Source organism: Podarcis gaigeae (genome assembly GCF_964106915.1).
Source record: "Podarcis gaigeae genome assembly, chromosome: 13".
NCBI classification, from domain to species: domain Eukaryota; kingdom Metazoa; phylum Chordata; class Lepidosauria; order Squamata; family Lacertidae; genus Podarcis; species Podarcis gaigeae.
In genome coordinates, this window is record NC_139689.1 from 2,425,062 (window position 1) to 2,449,220 (window position 24,159).

The 24,159-nt window shown below is 43.7% G+C and overlaps 1 protein-coding gene across 1 annotated transcript in view; it reads left to right on the forward strand.

Annotated features, from left to right (window-relative positions):
* The first annotated feature begins 14,401 nt into the window (after window positions 1-14,401).
* ACTL6B (actin like 6B) overlaps window positions 14,402-24,159 on the forward strand; it is a 32,043-nt gene continuing 22,285 nt past the window's right edge. The window contains exons 1-3 of the mRNA XM_083706900.1: window positions 14,402-14,635; window positions 19,723-19,799; window positions 23,862-24,027. Coding sequence (XP_083563026.1) covers window positions 14,611-14,635; window positions 19,723-19,799; window positions 23,862-24,027 — 268 coding nt within the window. The 5' untranslated portion in view covers window positions 14,402-14,610. The remainder of the gene's footprint in view (window positions 14,636-19,722; window positions 19,800-23,861; window positions 24,028-24,159) is intronic.

Consider the following 24,159-nt stretch of genomic DNA (forward strand, 5'->3'; position numbering starts at 1 on the left):
ACCTCCCTGCTCCCAAAAAAAGAACCCAGGAGTCCGGGAATCTGCGGGCTCTGAGCCTTTAAAAGCAGCAATCAACAGGTGCAGCTTGAATTCTGGCCCCATCTGTTGGATTTCTGCCTGCCAGGGCGGTGTTGAGAGGCTCAAGAGCCCTGCTTTGGCCACTAGACATCATCATCATCATTATTATTATCCTCCTAGACTCAGAGGAGCCAGGAATCCTGACCAGCTGATAAGAGGCAGAAACTTGAATTTTTCCTCTGCTTGAGGAAGGAAAAACATCATCGAGGGGGTGAAAAAAGAGGAAATTCGTGTGGGTGGGAGAGAGAGAGGAAATCCCCTTCCACCTCTTAAAGCCCTGGTTTGGAAAGGCTGAAAAGCACTGTGGGAGGTGAAGAGAAACCAGACCTTTTGAGGGGCTGGTTTGGAGCCCCAAAGCGGCTACACGGCAGGCAGAAAATCAACAGGAAGGGGCTTCCAGTCCAGGATAAAAGGGACACCTGTTGATTGCCTGTCTGTTCTCCAGCTCTTAAGAGAGTCTCTTGTGCCCTCAAATGTCAAAATCCACAGCCGCATTTGAAAGGGTGCACCTGCCAGATTCCTGCCTGTTGTTTCAGCTCCTGAAAACTCCAGGACCCCTGTCGGGAAAACAAAATAATAGCAATTTTTTAAAAAGGAGAAAAACAACAACAATTGAAGCACTGGGGAAGGGAGGGCTGAAGGGCAAAGTGGGACTTGCAGAAGAAGACCCCTGAATTTTCAGGCAAATTTGGGGTTAAAAAGTACCCTGCTTTTTATTATGGGAGAGGGAATGTTTCAAAAGTTAGGGTTAGCTACCGCTTTTGATTGCCAATAAAAGCATTCAAATCATAGAGTTGGAAGGGGCCATCAAGTCGTCCTCCCCCCACAATACAAGAATCTCAACACATGGCCCGCCATCAAATTTGAAACCACACCAGACTCTGCTTAGATTTTCAAATGGGCTAGCAGTTTTATTGCTGCCACACTGGGAGCTGTTCGACAGGGGAGCGCAGTGGCATAGCGTCATTTGCTGGTGCCCGGGGCAGTGAACAGCAGCCATGCAGAGGGAGCCCGGCCAGCCAACACAGCCCTTGGCGGGCACACACCCCACCACGCTGCCCGGGTGGCAATTGGCCCAGGGGCCCAACGGCAAGGTCAGGCCAAGCTCTGGGGCCCAGAGATCCCCCGCGGCAGGCAGGGCAGGCACCCCTGTGTGCTCACACCCCCGCAAAATCATGCGCCCAGGTCTACAGCCCCACTAGCCCTCCCCACGCTATGCCCGCCCCCTGCTCCCAACTCCCAATTCAAGAAAATATCTGAAAGAGATGTTATATGGGTGATTTCAACTAGCACCCCACAGACATTTCGGTCATAACAAAGGGGGACATAGATCGCCAGGAACTAATCTCAGCTGCGGAAAAAAACATGTCCCCCTCTTTATTTTCGACTCTCTTGGGCTCAGGAATTTAACCTTAATCATGAATCCTCAGCCGGAATTAAGATTGCCGGAAGAAATATCAACAACCTCAGATATGCAGATGACACAACCTTGATGGGAGAAAGAAAGGAGGAATTAAAGAACCTTTTATTGAGGGTGAAAGAGGAGAGTGCAAAATATGGTCTGAAGCTCAACATGAAAAAAATGAAGATCGTGGCCACTGGTCCCATCACCTCCTGGCAAATAGAAGGGGAAGAAATGGAGGCAGTGAGAGATTTTACTTTCTTGGGCTCCATGATCACTGCGGATGGTGACAGCAGCCACAAAATTAAAAGACGCCTGCTTCTTGGGAGAAAAGCGATGACAAACCTAGACAGCATCTTAAAAAGCAGAGACATCACCTTGCCAACAAAGGTCCGTATAGTTCAAGCTCTGGTTTTCCCAGGAGTGATGTATGGGAGTGAGAGCTGGACCATAAAGAAGGCTGATCGCCGAAGAATGGATGCTTTTGAATTCTGGTGCTGGAGGAGACTCTGGAGAGTCCCATGGACTGCAAGAAGATCAAACCTATCCATTCTGGGGTTTTTTGTGTTTTTTTTTTTTGCAGTGGGCTCCTTTATTTATTTTTTTTATAAGATATTTATTAAAGATTTTCTTAATACAATAAAAAACAAACAAACAAAACAACAATATAACTTTACAATAACCATATTTTCTTCACTTCTTTGGACTTCCTCACATCTCTCGTTCCTGCGTTCTAAGTTTTTCAAACTTTACCCAGCAATTTATCACCTTGTTTCAATTATTATATTATAATTTCCAATATTGTGTCCCTAGTTTTAGATAATTTTACCCAAACCTTAAAAGCTTAATTTTAGCATAATATTTATCCAAAATTTGTCTTTTCTTATGTTTTCATTTATCTTCATATTTATTTTAACTAACTTGATGGTGCCATATTGTTAATAATCTTACATCTTTCTTAACACTCATACAATTTACAGTATTTTTGCAGATAGTCCTTAAATTTCTTCCAGTCCTCCTCCACAGCCTCTTCTCCCAGGTCCCGAATTCTGCCAGTCATTTCTGCTAGCTCCATATAGTCTTATCAGTTGCATCTGCCATTCTTCCAGTGTGGGCAAATCTTGGGTTTTCCAGTGCTTGGCGAGAAGTATCCTTGCTGCTGTTGTTGCATACATAAAAAATGTCCAATCCTTCTTTAACACCCTCTGGCCGACGATGCCTAAAAGAAAGGCCTCTGGTTTCTTAGGGAAGGTATACTTAAATACCTTTTTCAACTCGTTATATATCATTTCCCAGAAAGCCTTAACTCTAGGGCAGGTCCACCAGAGGTGAAAGAATGTTCCTTCGGTTTCTTTACATTTCCAACATTTATTATCAGACAAATGGTATATTTTTGCAAGCTTGACTAGGGTCATGTACCACCTATAACTCATTTTCATAATATTTTCTTTCAAGGCATTACATGCCGTGAATTTCAAACCGGTGGTCCATAACCTTTCCCAGTCAGCAAACATGATATTGTACCCAATGTCCTGTGCCCATTTTATCATAGCCGATTTAACCGTTTCATCTTGTGTATTCCATTTTAGCAGCAGATTATACATTCTTGAAAGTACCTTAGTCTTAGGTTCTAACAGTTCCGTTTCCAACTTTGATTTTTCCACCTGGAATCCTATCTTTTTATCCAACTTGAAAACCTCTTTGATCTGAGCATAATGTAACCAATCTCGCACTTTATCTTTTAGTTTCTCCAAACTCTGCAACCTCCAATTATCTCCATCTTTTTCTAGTATTTCCCAATATTTCGGCCATTTGGCCTCCATATTGAGTCTTTTCCGGGCCTTAGCTTCCATTGGTGATAACCACCTTGGGGTCTTATTTTCCAATAAGTCTTTATATTTTATCCAGACATTGAACACTGCTTTCCTGACAATATGGTTCTTGAAAGCCTTATGACTTTTGACCTTGTCGTACCACAAATATGCATGCCATCCATAAGCATTGTTAAAACCTTCCAGATCCAAAACATCAGTGTTTTCAAGAAGCAGCCAGTCTTTCAACCAGCAGAAAGCTGCTGATTCATAGTACAACTTTAAGTCTGGCAGGGCAAAGCCCCCTCTTTCTTTAGCATCAGTTAGTATCTTGAGCTTAATTCTGGGCTTTTTGCCCTGCCAGACAAATTTGGAAATATCTCTTTGCCACCTCCCAAAACACTCCATTTTATCCACAATCTGTAAAGTCTGGAACAAAAACAGCATTTTTGGCAATACATTCATCTTTATAGCAGCAATTCGTCCTGACAAGGAAAGTTTCAATCTTGACCAAACTTCTAAATCCCTTTTGATTTCAGACCAACACTTTTCATAGTTATCCTTAAATAGACTCATGTTTTTCGCTCTTAAGTTTACCCCTAGGTATCTTACTTTTTTAACCACGTTTAACTCTGTCTCTTTCTGAAACCTTTCTGATTCTGAAGGTGTTAAATTTTTCCCCAATACCTTAGTTTTCTGCTTGTTGAGTTTAAATCCCGCCACCCGACCAAACTCCTGAATCAATTGTAATACCCTTTTCGTGCTAGATTCTGGCTCCTGTAGGGTCAAAACTAGGTCATCTGCAAATGCTTTAAGTTTATACTGTTTCGCTCCGACCCAAACCTATCCATTCTGAAGGAAATCAGCCCTGAGTGCTCACTGGAAGGACAGATCCTGAAGCTGAGGCTCCCAGACTTTGGCCTCCTCATGAGAAGAGAAGACTCCCTGGAAAAGACCCTGATGTTGGGAAAGATGGAGGGCGCAAGGAGAAGGGGACGACAGAGGACGAGATGGTGGGACAGTGTTCTCGAAGCTACCAGCATGAGTTTGACCAAACTACGGGAGGCAGTGGAAGACAGGAGGGCCTGGCGTGCTCTGGTCCAGGGGGTCACGAACAGGCAGACATGACTAAAGGACTCAACAACAACAATTTATAATTTTTGTTTAACCTGCAAAAAAGAAGGGCTTTTCCGCTGGCTAGGTTCAATTCTAATCCTTCTAACCTCTTCTGCCCAGACACTGAGGTCCAGCGCCGAGGGCCTTCTGGCAGTTCCCTCATTGTAAGAAGCAAAGCTACAGGGAACCAGGCAGAGGGCCTTCTCGGTGGTGGCGCCCGCCCTATGGAACACCCTCCCACCAGATGTCAAAGCGATAAAAAACTACCTGACATTCAGACGACATCTTAAGGCAGCCCTGTTCAGGGAAGTTTTTAATGGGTGACATTTTAATTTTTGGTCTTTGTGGAAGCCGCCCAGAGTGGCTGGGGAAACCCAGCCAGATGGGCGGGGTACAAATAATAAATTATTATTATTATTATTATTATTATTATTATTATTATTATTATTATTATTTGGGATAGGTTTGTGGGTATGGCAGAAGGAGACAGGATCTGCCCATGCAATGCCCACCTGGTGGAAACTCTAGCTCACATGGCATAATGATCTCCGCCAACAATTTTTAGACCATCTATGTCTTCCAACATGGAGACCAGAGACGGAGGTTATGTGCTTCTTATTACAGGGGAGAGACCAGGAGCTCACCAAGACAGTAGCTAAGTTCCTCTATTTGATTTTTTGTCGCCGAAGTACGCTACAGGATCCTGCCCTTGCTGGTGACCCACAGAGATGAAATAGATTGCTCATCTCTTCTTCCCTTTGGTAAATGACTGTACGGTTGAAATGACGATGAGATCGCCCTGGTATCACATATCAATGTTTGTATGTGATACCAATAAAGGTTTGATGGTGATAAATGCCCTAAATGTCTGTGCCCTAGAATAGCTGTTTGTGGAACTGACCTGAGGGGCAGCAACCGTGGGCTCCATTTTGAGTGGTGACCTTTCGCCCGGGTGCAACATGTCAGTGTTGTCGACTCCACTGGGAGCAGTGAACATCATGCTGTTAGATTGCACATCCGTGCAAATGTCCGATTTCTAAGAAAATCCAGCACGTCGCACTGGGTTTCAAAAGAAGAAACTTCCCCCCGAATGAGGAGGTTGGTAAAAGGGAAGTTGAAAGTCAGACGGGTCAGATCACTCCAAAATGCTTAGGACTTCTTTAAGGACGCTATACAGTATTAGAAACTCAACTGGAGTTTGGGCTGCAGGTCTGGGAAGTGTGGTTAATGAGCAGAGTCGAAGAAGCTTTCAGAGGCCAGAAGGCTTCTTTCGAAAAAGCGGATGTCTTTAAAAATAAAAATATCCATTTCCCTTTTTCATTCATTGCATATACGATATCTTTATTGTCATTGTCCCATGCAGAACAATGAAACTGAAAAACTACATAAAGCATTCAAAACCCCCTAAAAACTCTGAAACCCCATTTTAAAATATACTATACTATAGAGACCCCTTCTGCTGCGTTTAGAACCAGAATTGCATTTGTGTAGAAACTGTTTCTCAGGAGGCTAGTCCTGGTCTTTGTAACCCTGTACCTTCTTCCAGAAGGCAGAAGCTGAAAGAGATCATTTCTGGGGTGCGTACTATCCTGCGCGATCTCTGCAGCTTTCTTATGGCACCTGGCAGCATAGATTTGATCCAAGGTGGGAAGAGTGCACCCAATTATTCTCTCTGCAGTCTTTACAACCCTGGACAGCATCAGGGGCGCCGACTTATAAAAAATATTGGGGGGGGGCGGGGGCCCATACCGACTTATAAAAAATATTGGGGGGGCCCAAGACCTCCAAACCGCTGCTGCTGGGGGAACGAAAGCGGCGAGCCCCAGGCTGCCCCGACCTTAAGTGAACCTGTGAGGGCCCGCCCTTTGCGGTGAATATTAATGAGCTACCTTAAGTGAACCTGTGAGGGCCCGCCCTTTGCGGTGAATATTAATGAGCTAGGGGGAATCCCCGCTTCTCGCCAGCCCCGCGAGATTGTTGATGGGTCGAGAGCCCGCAACCCCACCCCCTCTCTAGATCGGGAGTGGCTTTGTTTTAACTCATTACTGAATGTATTTTAAAAGGTAACTATCGTCAAACAAGGAAAATAAAAAATACCAACATAATTTTGTGATTTTACAAAGCATAATATAACTATTAATTTTCTTAAATTATTGGGGGGGCAGAGCCCCATGGAGTCGGCGCCTATGGACAGAATTGCTATTTCCCCTGACCGTGCAGCTCCCAAACCACACACACAGACCATACGTTAATACACTCTCCACAGTGCAATAGTAAAATGCCATCAACAGGTCCTTTGAGAGATTGTTTTTCCAGAGGATTCTCAGAAAATATAACCTCTGCTGTTCTCTCTTCATCAGGTCTTTGCTGTTTTCTCCCCAGGTTAGGTCGTCCCTCAACTCCATTCCCAGAAATCGAAACCCCGAGACCTGTTCCACGCACTTCCCCTCAATAATAAGTGGCTGAATATTCAATTTACATTTCCTAAAGTCCACAATGATCTCTTTTGTTTAAGTTAAGGAGTAAGTTCCAACTGCTCAACTTCCTTCCTAGAGGCCGCCTCCCCCTCTCCAGCCGTGATTAAACCAACCACCGTTGTATCATCTGCAAATGATATCTCATCTCATCTTCATAACATTTACTATGCATTCCTCCCTCGCTCCCCTCCTGGGCTTCCCCTAACTTCCACTTCTGATTTATTTCTCCTTTCACCTTCTTTGCTACCTCCTAGACGGAAAAAAAAACACGAAGATTGTGGCCACTGGTCCCATCACCTCCTGGCAAATAGAAGGGGAAGAAATGGAGGCAGTGAGAGATTTTACTTTCTTGGGCTCCATGATCACTGCAGATGGTGAGAGCAGCCACGAAATTAAAAGACGCCTGCTCCTTGGGAGAAAAGCAATGACAAACCTAGACAGCATCTTAAAAAGCAGAGACATCACCTTGCCGACAAAGGTCCGTATAGTTAAAGCTCTGGTTTTCCCAGTAGTGATGTATGGAAGTGAGAGCTGGACCATAAAGAAGGCTGATCGCCGAAGAATGGATTCTTTTGAATTCTGGTGCTGGAGGAGACTCTTGAGAGTCCCATGGACTGCAAGAAGATCAAACCGATCCATTCTTAAGGAAATCAGCCCTGAGTGCTCACTGGAAGGACAGATCCTGAAGCTGAGGCTCCAAGACTTTGGCCACCTCAGGAGAAGAGAAGACTCCCTGGAAAAGACCCTGATGTTGGGAAAGATGGAGGGCACAAGGAGAAGGGGATGACGGAGGACGAGATGGTGGGACAGTGTTCTCGAAGCTACCAGCATGAGTTTGACCAAACTGCGGGAGGCAGTGGAAGACAGGAGTGCCTGGCATGCTCTGGTCAAGGGGGCCACGAAGAGTCGGACACGACTAAACGACTAAACAACAACAACAAAAGAAAAAACACCTACTAATAACGTATTTATACAATAACATCAAACCTAAAAACATAAAAATAACAATGAATACCCCATATTGTTTCTCTATCTTCTACACATTTTCTGATACCAATAATGTGGATGTTTATTTAAATCCTGCCATGAAGTTTATCGACTTTCTTTGCTTCTGCAAGTATAATATAAATGGTTCCCATTCTTTTTCAAAGTCACTGTTGTCTTTTTCTCTTAGTCTGTCCGCCGTTTTTGCCAATTCTGCATGGTTCATCAACTGCTCCTGCCATTGTTCTTAAGCTGATGTTTCTCCAGTCTTCCAATTTTGTGTAATCAACGTTCTCGCTGCTGTAGTGGCATACATGAATAAAGATATTGAATATATGGGAAATAATTGTGTACATTTGAAAACGCCGGCAGCATTAAGATAAATTCTGCAGTGTAAATAAATTTAGATGGATGCAATAATGGAATACTGAATGGTATCGTTTTTGTAAGATATGCAGGGGCTTATGGTATGTAAAATGAACCATGGAAAGAGAAGGAGGGAAAATCGTTGCTATTTTAAGGATGTAAAATGAGTATTTTAAATTGTAAAACAGAAAATTTAATTGAAATTATATAGCTCTATGAAGATGCCGACTCAGTGTGCAGCCGCTGTGAAGAAGGTAAACTGCATGCCAGGGATGATTAGGAAAGGGATTGGAAAATAAAGCTACCAGTATCATAATGCCATGATACAAATATATAAATTATAAAATATACCATAAAACTTATCACTTATACAGTCTTTTTAGACTTCCATCAGCACCTCTGATGATCCACCATTTTAACCACTTCTTATGCATTTCTTAACCTTATATTGCCTTTACATCTCAACAAATCTTCCTCCCCGTTGTCCATTTTTACAATACTTCTAATAATACTCCTCACAAAACTTCTTGCAACCCTACAAACGTCATCCGTTCTTCACAATTACTTTTCAAATAGTCCGTAAATTTACTCCAGTCTTCGGTGAATTTCTGGTCTCGCCGGTTTCGAATCCTTCCTGTTACTTTGTCTAATTCTGCATAGTCCATTAACTTCATCCTCCATTCTTCAGTCGTCGGTAACTCTTCTTGCTTCCATTTTTGGGCCAATCATATTCTTGCTGCTGTTATTGCATATAAAAAGAGCTTACATTCCTTTCTATTTATGTAACTCCCCACAATGCCCAATAAAAATGCTTCTGGTTTCTTTATAAATGTATATTTCAACATTTTTTTCATCTCATTATATATCATCTCCCAGAAGCATTTCACCTTTTTACATTCCCACCACATGTGATAAAATGTTCCCTCTTTTTCTTTACAGTTCCAACATTTATTACTGACTTTATACACTTTTTGCTAATTTGCCTCAAAACGGATATTGTAGAGTTGGGAAAGTTTCAGAAAAGGGCAAGGAAAATGATCGAGGGCTGGAGTCTCCCAGATGAAGGCAGATTACAACATTTGGTGCTTCTTAGAAAAGATGAGCAAGAGATGGGAGGTTAGAAGTGTATAAAATTATGCCTGGCAGGGAGAAACGTGGGAGAGAAATGTTAAAGTGCTGTCTAAAATGTATAAGATATTATTGGATTGGGAGACAAAGAATTAACAAGTAAAACCTCCAGTGATACATTGGGCAATAGATATTGGTTATAATATAGATATGGAAGCGTGGGAACGATTGTGGAATAGGGATATAACATTTACAGCATGCTATGGTTTATGGAGAAAGCTAGAGAGTTCCAGGAAGACATCTACTTCTGCTTCATTGACTATGCCAAAGCCTTTGACTGTGTCGACCACAGCAAACTATGGCAAGTTCTTAAAGAAATGGGAGTGCCTGATCACCTCATCGGTCTCCTGAGAAATCTCTATGTGGGACAAGAAGCTACAGTTAGAACTGGATATGGAACAACTGATTGGTTCAAAATTGGGAAAGGAGTACGACAAGGCTGTAGATTGTCTCCCTGCTTATTTAACTTACATGCAGAATTCATCGTGCGAAAGGCTGGGCTGGATAAATCCCAAGCCGGAATTAAGATTGCCGGAAGAAATATCAACAACCTCAGATATGCAGACGACACAACCTTGATGGGAGAAAGTGAGGAGGAATTAAAAAACCTTTTATTGAGGGTGAAAGAGGAGAGCGCAAAATATGGTCTGAAGCTCAACATCAAAAAAACGAAGATCATGGCCACTGGGCCCATCACCTCCTGGCAAATAGGAGGGGAAGAAATGGAGGCAGTGAGAGATTTTACTTTCTTGGGCTCCATGATCACTGCAGATGGTGACAGCAGCCATGAAATTAAAAGACGCCTGCTCCTTGGGAGAAAAGCAATAATAAACCTAGACAGCATCTTTAAAAGCAGAGACATCACCTTGCCAACAGAGGTCCGTATAGTTAAAGCTCTGGTTTTCCCAGTAGTGATGTATGGAAGTGAAAGCTGGATCATCAAGAAGGCTGATCGCCGAAGAATTGATGCTTTTGAATTCTGGTGCTGGAGGAGACTCTTGAGAGTCCCATGGACTGCAATGGATTTCCTTCCATTCTGAAAGAAATCAGCCCTGAGTGCTCACTGGAAGGACAGATCCTGAAGCTGAGGACAGATCCTGAAGCTGAAGACTTTGGCCACCTCATGAGAAGAGAAGACTCCCTGGAAAAGACCCTGATGTTGGGAAAGATGGAGGGCGCAAGGAAAAGGGGACGACAGAGGACGAGATGGTGGGACAGTGTTCTCGAAGCTGCCAGCATGAGTTTGACTAAACTGCGGGAGGCAGTGGAAGACAGGAGGGCCTGGCGTGCTCTGGTCCAGGGGGTCGCGAAGTGGCGGACACGACTAAATGACTAAACAACAACAAATGGTTTAAGAGAAAACTATATGAAAATGTTATATAGATGGTATCTAGCACCGAATAAACTGGCAAGTGTATAAGTCAAAATCGAGTGTTGGAAATGCAAGGAGTACTTTCTATCATATGTGGTGGTCTTGCAGTAAAGTTAAAGCTTACTGGGAAATGATATATAATGAATGGAAAAAGATGTTTAAAGTAACATTTGTATTAAAAAAACACCCAGAAGCCTTTCTCTTGGGAATTATAGGGACAGAACTAGCTAAACAGTATAGAAATCTATTCATGTATGCAGCTATAACGGCAAGAATATTGTTTGCCCAAAAATGGAAAGAAGAAGAAGTCCTGATGGAAGAAGAATGGATACAAAAACTTATGGACCATGCTGAAATGGCGAAACTTACCAGAAAAATAAGAAATCAAGATAACAAACTTTTAATAAAAGAATGGAAATGGTTTATTGAATATGTACACATAAATTGTAAACAGATAAGGACATTGTCAGGATTATTGTAAAATGTATTTCATAAGAGTGTCATAACAGGAAACACTTAAAGTAGATGAATAAAATATTAAGTTAAGTTAGTTTAGAATATGCAGGAAATGATAAAAACATTTTTTAATTTTTTAAAATAGTTTATTAACCATCTTATGTTACATCTGTATACGTTATCACATTACATTGCATATCTTATTATAGCATAACATGTATACAAAGTTTATATACAAAATTCATATACCTAAAAAGAAATAGAAAAAAGAAAAACACAACACTATTCCCAGATCAGATATGTACCAACACCACAGACTTCCTGTCAATCACGTTGTATAATCCTTTTTTTAACAAGTGAATGCACTCTTCTTATTGTATATTTCTTTGCATTTTATCTAATACATTCGTATATCAAATTGTACCCTTAATCTTATTTCTCAGTTCAATTTCTCTCCAACGTCAATCAAATGCCAGCATAGATAGTGAACCTTTACTGTATTTTTGAACATCTATCTTATATCTATCCCATTTTTCCAAAAATTTAAGGAACCGCAGAAAGAGGAGGAAGGAAGTCGAGATTTGAAATGTAAAAATGACTAGAAAACTATTGAAATGTGTATAACTGAAGATCATATAAAATAAAATAAACAAAATGTGCAGAGAAAAGGTTTTATTATTCCCTTCTAAGACTGCATCTCGTGGATATCCACTGAAGCTGAATGCTGAAAGATTCAGGAAAGATAAAAAGAAGCTCTTCTCCATGCAGCGAATAGTTAAACAGTGGAACTCCCTGCCACAGCAGGCAGCAGCAGCCCACAACAGGAATGCCTTTGGAAGAGATTGGGCAGAGAAAGCCTTTGATAATATGTCATGGAATTTTATGAAAAAGATTTTGGAGTTAATGGATATGGGACAATCTTTTCTCAAAGGTATAGGAGCTATATATTCAGAACAGAAAGCTAGATTAATAGTGAATAATGTATTAACAGATAACTCTGAAATTACAAAAAGAACAAGACAGGGGTGTCCGTTGTCACCACTATTATTTATAACAGTCCTTGAAGTCGAGAAATATAAGAGTGAATGAAAATGTAAAAGGAATTACTGTTGCATCCAAAGAATATAAATCGAAAAGCGTTTGCTGACAATTTAGTAATAACGGTAGCAGAACCCCTGTCCAGTGGACCTAAAGCACTGGACAGGATTGAGGAATTTGGACAAGTAGCCGGTTTTAGACTTACAGGTGAAACTTGGAAAATTTGAATATCGTGGGAAAGTTCATTTATTTCAGTAATTCAACTTAAAAGGTGAAACTAATATATGAGATAGACTCATGACATGCAAAGCGAGATATGTCAAGCCTTTATTTGTTATAATTGTGATGATCATGGCGTACAGCTAATGAAAACCCCAAATTAACAATCTCAGAAAATTAGAATATTAAATGAAATCAGCAAATCAAGGGCTACAAATAGAGCAATGTTGGACCTCTGAGAAGTAGAAGCATGCATATGTACTCAGTACTTGGTTTGGGCCCCTTTTGCATCAATTAATGCCTCAATGGGGCGTGGCATGAATGCTCTCAGCCTGTGGCACTGCTGAGGTGTTATGGAAGACCAGGATGATTCAATAGCAACCTTCAGCTCTTCTGCATTGCTCGGTCTCATGTCTCTCATCTTTCTCTTGGCAGTGCCCCATAGATTCTCTACGGGGATCAGGTCAGACGAGTTTGCTGGCCAATCAAGCACAGTAATCCCATGGGCATTGAACCAGGTTTTGGTACTTTGGGCAGTGTGGGCAGGTGCCAAAGTCCTGCTGGAAAATGAGGTCAGCATCCCTATAAAGCTCATCTGCGGAAGGAAGCGTGAAGTGCTCCAAAATCTCTTGGTGGACGGCTGCATTGACCCTGGACTTAATGAAGTGTGGACCAACACCAGCTGATGACATGGCTCCCCAAATCAACACGGACTGTGGAAACTTCACACTGGACTTCAAGCATCTGGCATTGTGTGCCTTCCTGTTCTTCCTCCAGACTCTGGGTCCTTGGTTTCCAAATGAGATGCAAAAGCTGCTCTCATCAGAAAAGAGATTGGCTCTATTGCAGTCCTTATTTTGGTGATTTCATTTAATATTCTAATCATCACAATTATAACAAATAAAGGCTTGACATATCTCGCTTTGCATGTCATGAGTCTATCTCATATATTGTTGTTGTTTAGTCGTTTAGTCGTGTCCACCTCTTCGCGACCCCCTGGACCAGAGCACGCCAGGCCCTCCTGTATTCCACCGCCTCCCGCAGTTTGGTCAGATTCATGTTTGTAGCTTCGAGAACACTGTCCCACCATCTCGTCCTCTGCCATCCCCTTCTCCTTGCGCCCTCCATCTTTCCCAACATCAGGGTCTTTTTCCAGGGAGTCTTCTCTTCTCAGGAGGTGGCCAAAGTCTTGGAGCCTCAGCTTCAGGATCTGTCCTTCCAGTGAGCACTCAGGGCTGATTTCCTTCAGAATGGAGAGGTTTGATCTTCTTGCAGTCCATGGGACTCTCAAGAGTCTCCTCCAGCACCAGAATTCAAAAGCATCCATTCTTCGGCAATCAGCCTTCTTTATGGTCCAGCTCTCACCTTTTAAACTGAATTACTGAAATAAATGAACTTTTCCACGATATTCCGAGTTTCACCTGTAGTAAAACAAAAACGAATATGTTAGTTAAAAACAAAACAAAACTGGGACAACTCCATGGAGAAGGAGACCGCAATAAGCATCTGCTAGCCACGATGGCTCTGCACTGTCAGAGACACTAATGCTTCTGAACACCAGTTCGAATCCTGCTGGGGGGCTTTTCGACTTCCCACTGGGAGAAACTGGCTGGCCAATGTGCAAATGATGATTGCCTCAAGGCGCCAGCCGCCTGATCCAACAGGACTCTTCTTCTTCTTCTTCTTCCTATGTGCCTTAAGGGTCTCATTCTGCCTTTTGCCCCCCTCCCAACACTGTAAAGGGGTGTCAGCACCCCACCCCAGTCTCCCTGGATTTCAGCTGCCCCCACCGCCTTGGCTCCTTTAAGAATGCAGCTGTTCTCTCTTCTCATTGTCTCCAATGGCAGCCAATCAGGGATTCCGCTGGTCGGGGGGGGGGTGCGGAGCTCTGATTGGCTATGACGCATCCCTTACTCCCCCCACCCCCTTCTACCTTGATCTCTCCCTCCCTCCCTCCCTCCCTCCCTCCGCAGCCCCCTCCCCTCCCCGAGTCGCTGTCCACTGGCCTGGGTGCTGAATCCTCCCAACCAGCCCTGCCCGGTCCGTGGCGAGACCCCCCCCCCCAGCCGGAGCCCGGGGGCTCTCAGACACCCACCCAGCTACCTACCCACCCACCCAATCCGGAGCATTGCAAAGGGGCGCTGGCGCTGCCTGGGAGCCGCGATGAGCGGAGGGGTCTACGGAGGAGGTAAAGGCTGGGTTGCCATCGGCGTTGCAGCTGTTTGGCTTGGGGAGGGGGGGTCCCGGCAGCCCCCAGCCCCCCAGATCTGGGCCCTGCATGCATTTGGTGGCGGGGCACCCCGAGGAGACCCTTTGCCGCCAGCATCTCGGTCCGCCTGCACCCCAGCAACAGCTGCATTCCTGCACTTGGGTAGGGCGGCTGGAGAGGGTGTTGCGCCCGCGCGCCCACCCTGCTCATCGCTCCGAGCTGGGGGCTCCCTTCCAGACAGCCAGGAGGGCAGGGGAAACTGCGGAACTCACCCCCACAGGAAGCAGCGGGGACCACCAAGCCGGAGGAGGGGGGGCATTCACGGAGGAGAAGCCTAGCGACGGCTACCGGCCGCAAGGAGCGGAGAGATGCGCTCTTTTGCGCGCAAAGCCTGCTCGCTGGGTTGCCCAGTGAGGCATCCGGTTGGCCACTGGGAGAAGAGGATGCTGGACCAGGGGGGGTCGCCGGCCTGGTCCAGCAGCCTCGAGGGTCCTTATGCATAATCCAGTTCAGGTGCCAACCTGGACTTGAGTCAGATCCTTGTGGTTTTTATTGTCCCTGCTGAATGTGACTTGGCTCGCTTATTTGAGCCGCCTGATTCCTCGGGTGTTGGTTTAACAGGGCGCCAAAAGGTCGTTTTCCTGCTTCTGCTATGCTGAGTGAAGATAGTTCTACTTACAAGGCACCCCTTGATGTGCTGGTGCTCTCCAGTTCTTTGGGACTACAGTTCCCATCATCCCCAGCCAGTGATGGGAGTTGTAGTCCCAAACAGCTGGCTGGGTGGGTGTCAGCCTGTCAAGGCTGCTATAGATCAGGCATATAGACAAATTCAGCCCTCCAGATGTTTTGGGACTACAACTCCCATCATCCCTAGCTAACAGGACCAGTGGTCAGGGATGATGGGAATTGTAGTCTCAAAACATCTGGAGGGCCGAGTTTGCCTATGCCTGCTATAGATAGTCCTCTGCAGTGTAGGTTGGTGCCTGGAAAAACCCCACTTGCTTTCAGGCTTTTATCTTCCCTTCCTTGAGTCAGATTATATAAATTGCAAGCTTTTGGGGGCAGGGTTAGGGTTAGGGTTAGGATTGATTCAGTTAGGAATATCATTTTTGGCAATACATTCATCTTAATTACCACTATCCTTCCCAACAGAGATAAATTCATTCTTCCCCAAATTTCTTTTTATTTATTTCCACATTTTTTTCATAATTATCTTTAAATATGTTAATATTTTTTGGCTGTTAACCGTCTTCCCAAATATTTCACTTTTTTATGTATAATTATTTCTGTCACCTGCTGTAACTCTTTTTTATTTTGTTCTGGAATATTTTTTTGGGATGTTTGTTTTATTTTTATTTAATTTAAAGCCTGTTGCCTGTCCAAATTTTTGTATTTTTTTCTAATACTTTTACTAATGAATTGATCAGGTCTTCTACTGTGATTGCTAAATCACCCGCAAATGCCTTTAATTTATATGACTTATTTCCTACGGTTATTCCTCTAATATCATCTGCTTTTATGTCTCTCACCAGCACCTCTAAGACTAAAATAAACAATGAAGGTGACAAGGGACGTTCATTTCTTCCAGGACCTTTAACATAAAGGTCCACGAAACGTTATCAAATGCTTTTTCCGCATCTACAAACATCATTGCTGCCTGTTTTTCATTCCTTACTTCCAGATATTCAACAATATCGACTACATTCCTTATATGATCTTTCATATGTCTTCCTGGCAAAAATCCTATTTGATCTTGATGTATTATTTCTAATAATATATATTTCATTCTATTAGCTAATATGTTTGCATACAATTTATAATCACTGTTTAATAGTGAAATAGGTCTATAATTTTTAACTTCCATTTCTTGTTTTGGAATTAGAGTAATAAAAGCCTCTTTCCAAGTCTTTGCTATTTCCCATACCTTTAATATTTCATTCATTACATTTTGTAATGGTTTAATTAAATTTTTTATAATATTTTGCAGTTAATCCAACTGGGTCTGGTGCTTTCCCTGTTTTTGATTGTTTAATGGCATTTGAGATTTCTGATCTATTAACTGGTGCATTTAAAGTATTCAACTTTTCATTTGGAATTCTTGGCAATTTATTTTGTCTTATATATCTTCCCATTTCTATTTTATCTTCTGGTCCAGCTCGATATAGGTCTGGAAAGTCTTTGGTAAATTGTTTTCTGATCTGTCTTGGGTTATCAATCCGCATTCTCATCACAAACCAGGCAAATTTGGAGTTAGACTCGATAATCTGATAAAGCTGAGGGTCATTATTGGGCGTTGCTATTTTAGTTTTGTTTTTTTTAAAAAAATAATAATATTTATTCAAATTTTTAAAGGTTACAATAGAAAAAGGGAAAACAGAATTTTTTTAAAGAAAACATAAAAAACATACAATCACTAAATAAAAAGAAGAAAGAAAAAAAAATCAAACCTTTACATAACTTTCTTCCTTTACTTATTTCCTTGAACCTCCTCGCACCTCCCATTTTTGTATTCTAATTTAAATTGTTGTTTCAGCAAATCCTTCTAACCTAATTTTTATCTTAATAATTTATTTTAAACATACTGTATCTTTACATTCTCTCTTTCATCAATTCATTTTTACTTAATCCTTTAATGTCTTTTTACCAAAGGCACATTAATTCCTTTCTCAAACATCTTATCAACAAAGTCCTTGATTTTACCATATTTTTAGAAACCACTTTTACTTTTACTTTATCCAAACTTAACTCTCATCCAAACCTATATAGCAATACTTGTTCTTAAGACATTTCCCTAAGGTCGAAAGAAAATTCCCTTCCACGAATTTCCCAATTCTCCTAAAAGTAAAACAAAAAGGTAAAACAAAAAAGCAACTTATGTTATATACACTTTAAATTCCCATTTTTCATTCCACCCATACCCCCTTCCCGGTTTCAGTCCCCAACAAATCTCAAAGAAAAAAGACCATCAGTTTTGTTTTTCATCTTCAAATTTTCATCAGTTGCTATAATAGTTCTGCCTGTTTTATATACAATATATATATATATTTAAAAACTACTCAAAGAAAATGTATGTATTCTCATCCAACTTTGCATAGAATGATAGAATTGTAGAGTTTTAAGGGATCCTGAGGTCATTTAGCCCAATCCTCTGCAATGCAGGAATCTCAGCTTGCTCGATTTTAAATCTTGAATTCTTTTTTTTAAGGACACATAATAATTATTATTATTATTCTTTTTTTCTGGTTACAAAATTGTAAACACATAAATCATAAAACGTGACATGACTGTTAATATGTGTCAGTAGGGGGGCAAAATAGTAAATATATTACTTAGTAAATAATAAATATATGTAGTAAATATATTACTTTATATCACGTAATAATGAGATGGTTCCAGTAAACCAGTTAAATGAGTTCTTCAGTAAATCAGTTTGGAAAACAAAGAATAATAGGAGCGAGATAAAGAGTATTGCATGCTTAACCATGCCATATTGCGATATATATTGTAGGTCTTTTTCATCAGTGTGCTGTTTCATTTGCATATTTAATAAACTCACACCATAGAATGTAAAATGTAACACGTTTTGCTCTCTCGCCTTGCCACCCTAAATTATTGTGACAACATTTCCAGTATGGCTATTTGCTAGACAATATTATACCAGTGATCAATATTCACCAATTGCTATTCCTTTTCTAGCAGCTGTTAATCAATGTGTTACTAATTCCTTCTTAATCGGTCCATATCTGAAGTATATATATTAAATAAGGCTAATGTTAGGGTTATTGGGATTGTCTGAGCTGTAAGCAGAGATATCTCTTTAAAAAACAGGCTTCCGAAATTGTTCTATTTGCGGGCATTCCCACCACATATGTTCGTATGTACCTATAATTTTGCATCCTTTCCCAACTTAACAAGACATCATCAGGCTTCATATGTGATAGGCACCTCAGTGTTAAACACCATCCATGCACAGCTTTTAGTGAACGTTCCCTAGTACAGTGGTACCTTGGTGTTCAAACGCTTTGGTTCTCAAACTCCAAAAACCCGGAAGTGAGTGTTCCGGTTTCCAAATGTTTTTCGGAAGCCGAACGTCCAATGCTGCTGTCGGCTATTGTTCTGGAGCGCCTGCACCAATCAGAAGCTGCGCCTTGGTTTTCGAACATTTCGGAAGTCAAACGGACTTAAGTTTGGCTCTTTTGTTTTTGCTATTTATTTTGCATGTTTGTTTTTGAGGCTTTTTGGGTTAATATGTTTTTGAGACTGTGTGGAACCCAGTTCAGCTACTGATTGATTGATTGATTGATTGATGTGTGACTGCGGAAACGGATAAAAGCCCCCCATCCAAACAGTGACTATCATCGGTATAGGGAAGAAAAAAAATAAATTTTCATTTTTATCAATGACAATACTGTCTTATTTATTTTATAGTACAGTGCATTGGCTATTGCTTCCATTTTATAGATCAATGGTCTCGTTAGATAGTAAAATTAATGTTAAATGGCTGTTTTAGGGGTTGTTTTTAAAAGTCTGGAACGGATTAATTCGTTTTGCATTCCTTTCTATGGGAAAGCGTGCCTTGGTTTTGGAACGCGCTTTGGTTTCGGAACAGACTTCCGGAACGGATTAAGTTTGAGAGCCAAGGTACCACTGTAGTTGCTGGCAGAGATTTGTACAGTGCATAAATTGTTCCATTTATCCTATCCCCCCCCCCCCATGATAATTTTTATTAAGTTCTCCATTTTTAAAATATTCACATTTTGTTACATAATTCCATATCCTAATACATTGCTCTAACAGAGCATCGACCTCCTTCCCTCCCTCTTTCTGACATCCATACATCTTACTAAATTCTTAGCATTTCTTTGATCACTTTTTTACCTTCAATATTTCACCTTCTTATTGGTAAATCAGTTCCCTATTTATCCTAATCAGTGTTTATTATCCTCATTGGGCACAGAAAAGATAGCAAACTGGGCACTTTGCAAGTCTCCTTAGGGCGCGTGGCATGTCACAAATTCCTCCCCAAATTCCTGAATTTAACCTATATACCTTTGATTCCTCCGTAGATGAGGTTGGAGCTCTGGTCTTCGACATCGGCTCGTTCTCAGTCCGGGCTGGCTATGCTGGCGAAGACTGCCCTAAGGTACAATGCCTGGGGGCACCCCAAAATACCCTACCCCTTCAGCCTCCCCTCCCTCCTTTAACCTTTTGCCTTCTTCTATTTCTCCCCATGTCACTTTCAGTTTAAGGGATGCGGGTGGCGCTGTGGGTTAAACCACAGAGCCTAGGGCTTGCTGATCTGAAGGTCGGTGGTTCGAATCCCCGCAATGATGGGGTGAGCTCCCGTTGCTCAGTCCCAGCTCCTGCCAACCTAGCAGTTCGAAAGCACACCAGTGCAAATAGATAAATAGGTACCGCTCTGGCAGGAAGGTAAACGGCGTTTCCGTGCACCGCTCTGGTTCGCCAGAAGCGGCTTAGTCATGCTGGCCACATGACCCAGAAGCTGTATGCCGGCTCCCTCGGCCAATAAAGCGAGATGAGCACCACAACCCCAGAGTCGGCCACGACTGGACCTAATGGTCAGGGGTCCCTTTACCTTTACAGCTTCAGTTTATTGGTTAATTTTTCTAGTAAGGCTGTTTCCCATACTATTTGGTACCATTGGTCCAGGCTTACTCCTGACAGGTCTCTCCAGTGTCAGGCTATGATGCTTCTAGCTGCTGAAAGTAGGTGGGTTATGAGTTCTTTGTGGTGTAAGTGGGCATTGTTGTCTTGGAAGATGTTTAGTAAGGCCAATTCTGGGGTGATGTTATTTTACTTACAGTAATTACAGATGTGTGGGGACGCGGGTGGCGCTGTGGGTAAAAGCCTCAGCGCCTAGGGCTTGCCGATCAAAAGGTCGGCGGTTCGAATCCCCACGGCAGGGTGCGCTCCCGCTGCTCGGTCCCAGCGCCTGCCAACCTAGCAGTTCGAAAGCACCCCCGGGTGCAAGTAGATAAATAGGGACCGCTTACTGGCGGGAAGGTAAACGGCGTTTCCGAGTGCGGCTCTGGCTCGCCAGATGCAGCTTGCCACGCTGGCCACGTGACCCGGAAGTGTCTCTGGACAGCGCTGGCCCCCGGCCTCTTGAGTGAGATGGGTGCACCAACCCCAGAGTCTGTCAAGACTGGCCCGTACGGGCAGGGGTACCTTTACCTTTAATTACAGATGTAATTCTGGGGTGATGGTGATTTTACTTACAGTGGTGCCCCGCAAGACGAACGCCTCGCAAGACGGAAAACTCGCTAGACGAAAGAGTTTTCCGTTTTGGAGGTGCTGCGCAAAACAAATTTCCTATGGGCTTGCTTCGCAAGACGAAAAGGTCTTGCGAGTTCCTGCTGTTTTTTCCCCTCCCCCCCTTTTTCTAAGCCGCTAAGCTGCTTATCCGATAAGCCGATAAGCCGCTAAAAGCCACTAAACCGGTAATAGCGCTAATCCGCTAAGCCGCTAATAGGGTTGCTTCGCAAGACGAAAAAACCGCTAGACGAAGAGACTCGCGGAACGGATTCTTTTCGTCTTGCGAGGCACCACTGTATTTCTCATATGGTTGTTGTCCAGAATGTTTGGATTTTGGGGCACTCCCGCCGCATGTGGAGGTATATGCCTGTGGAGGTGAATGCTCTCTTTACCCCTTTGCAAAAAATGAGTGCATTTGACATATTTTGGGACTGAATATTGGGAAAGTATTGGTAGAATTGGGATGCGGGTGGCGCTGTGGGTTAAACCACAGAGTCTAGGACTTGCCGATCAGAAGGTCGGCGGTTCGAATCCCCGCAACGGGGTGAGCTCCTGTTGCTCGGTCCCTGCTCCTGCCAACCTAGCAGTTCAAAAGCACACCAAAGTGCAAGTAGATAAATAGGCACCGCTCTGGTAGGAAGGTAAACGGCGTTTCCGTGCGCTGCTCTGGTTTGCCAGAAGCGGCTTAGTCCTGGTGGCCACATGACCCAGAAGCTGTACGCCGGCTCCCTCGGCCAATAAAGCGAGATGAGCGCCGCAGCCCCAGAGTCGGCCACGACTGGACCTAATAGTTAGAGGTCCCTTTACCTTTACCTATTGGTAGAATTGCTGGGTGCCATCCTAGAGCGAATATTCAGAATAAATTTTTGGTACGGGGAAACTAGAAATCCTTTTTATCTCTTTTTCCTTTTCCTTTCTCTCTCCGCCCCCCACCCCAGAATCTATACCTCTCTTCCTTATTATTACTTTCTTTTTTTAAAAAATGCTTTTATCGAAAGATTTCCATGCACCGCAAAGGTACAAATAGGGTCTCCATTTTCGGTTTGCAGAGTCTTTCCTGCAGGTCATTTACCAAAGGCATTGTGAGCTTGAGGGGCTGGGGGAGAGAGATGTGGGGAGAGAAAGGGGGTGTTGCACACATGGAGTTTTGTGCACGCATTCATTCCTTTATTTCCTTTCTCTCTCCCTCTCTTATTTTCCTTGGCATCTTCTACTCTGGGCCTTTATTAGGATTATTGGTGAAGGACCTTGGGAAGCGAAGACCTCCCAGGTTAGGAGGCCAGGAGAAGAAAACACAGACCCTCCAAGTTTCCCTGTTTTCCAGGCACGCCCCTGATTTAGAGAAGCCGTCCTGATTTCTGATTTGACCCTGAAACACCCCACTTTTCCTTAGGACACCCCTATTTTTCATTGGAGAAACGTTGGAGGGGTATGTCTATCTGACTCCCGAGCCGTCCTGTATAGGCAATCCTGTATAGCAGGCATAGCCAGATTCGACCCTCCAGCTGTTTTGGGACTACAACTCCCATCATCCCTAGCTAGCCGGACCAGCGTTCATGGATGATGGGAATTGTAGTCCCAAAACAGCTGGAGGGCCAAATTTGGCCATGCCTGCTCTATAGGGATGGTTCTCTTAAAAATAAAATGCTTAATGTTTTGTTATGTCTTTTTGTTGCTGTATTGTTTTTAGCACTCGATTAGGAGTGGCTGAGGAAACTTAGCCAAATGGGTGGGGTATAAATATATTATTATTATTATTATTATTATTATTATTATTGATGTTGGAAGCTGCCCAGAGTGGCTGGGACTACCCAGTAAGACGTGTGCGGGGTATAAATAGTAAAATTATCATGCTGGAATGGGATATCCCTATTTTCACCAGAGGAATTGTGAAAAGGGCGGTCCCAGGTGAGACCCCATTTCTGTGGGAAATAAGAGTTAAGAGCTACCTTTTCTTTTCTCTTTCCATTTTTGTTTAGTTTATTATTGTTTTATGAAAAAACAACAACAATAATAATTTATTATGTATACCCCGCCCATCTGGCTGGGTTTCCCCAGCCACTCTGGGCGGCTTCCAACAAAACACTAAAATACAATAAGCTATTAAACATTAAAAGCTTCCCTGAATAGGGCTGCCTTCAGATGTCTTCTAAAAGTCTGATAGTTGTTTTTCTCTTTGGCATCTGGTGGGAGGGCATTCCGCAGGGCGGGCGCCACCACCGAGAAGGCCCTGTGCCTGGTTCCCTGTAACTTGGCTTCTCGCAGCGAGGGAACCGCCAGAAGGCCCTCGGAGCTGGACCTCATAAAATCAAACTTTATGGAAAAAGGAAGGAACAGAGGGAGGCTGGAGGGGCAGTGGCGTAGCGTGGGGGGTGCAGGGGGGGCCGGCCGCACCGGGCGCAACATCTGGGGGGGCGCTCGCTGCCTCCGGAGTCGCCGAAGAGCCTCGGGCGCAGGCTGTAGCAGAGCCCCATGTCTCGCGGAACCGACGAGCTGTGCGCTCGTCCGGGCTGAAGGCGTCCGGCAGGCAGCGGCTCTCAGTGCTGGCCGCGGTCCCTGCCATGGAGGGCGCGCCAGGCAGCCCCTCCTCACAGCCCCACCGCCGCCGCTGCAGCAGCTGCTGGGCCATGTTGCATTTTCCTCGCCTCTCTGCCCTCCTCCTCCGGGCAAGCAGCATCATTTGGGTGGCAGCGCCAGCGGCAACTCGCCTCAGATCACCTGACACGGACCTGCCGCCGCCGCCATGGCTACCTTATCGTAAATACCCCAGCCCAGGCAGCAGCAAGAAGAAGCTGGCAGCGGCGGCAGGTTAGGGGTTAGGGGCGCAAATTACTTGCCTTGCCCCGGGTGCTGACAACCCATGCTACGCCGCTGTGGAGGGACGACGCTCCTCCGCCCCTCCCAAACCACCCCACCTCTCTTTTTGTAGGCAGATTTCCCTACCACCGTGGGGCTACTCTCTCATGATGAGTCGGCGATGGAGCTGGATGGAGACAAGGAGAAAAAATCCGGAAAGGTTTATTACATCGACACCAACTCCTTGCACGTCCCCCGGGAGAACACGGAGGTCATCTCGCCCCTCAAGAACGGAATGAGTATGGGGCATGGCAGCTATGGGGAGGGCAAAGAGTTTGGGGTGGTGTCCTTGACGTGGCACACGAACCATGGGAACCCTTGGCCTGGATGCTTTACAATTCCCAGAGTTCAGGACAGAGCGAGGAAAGTCC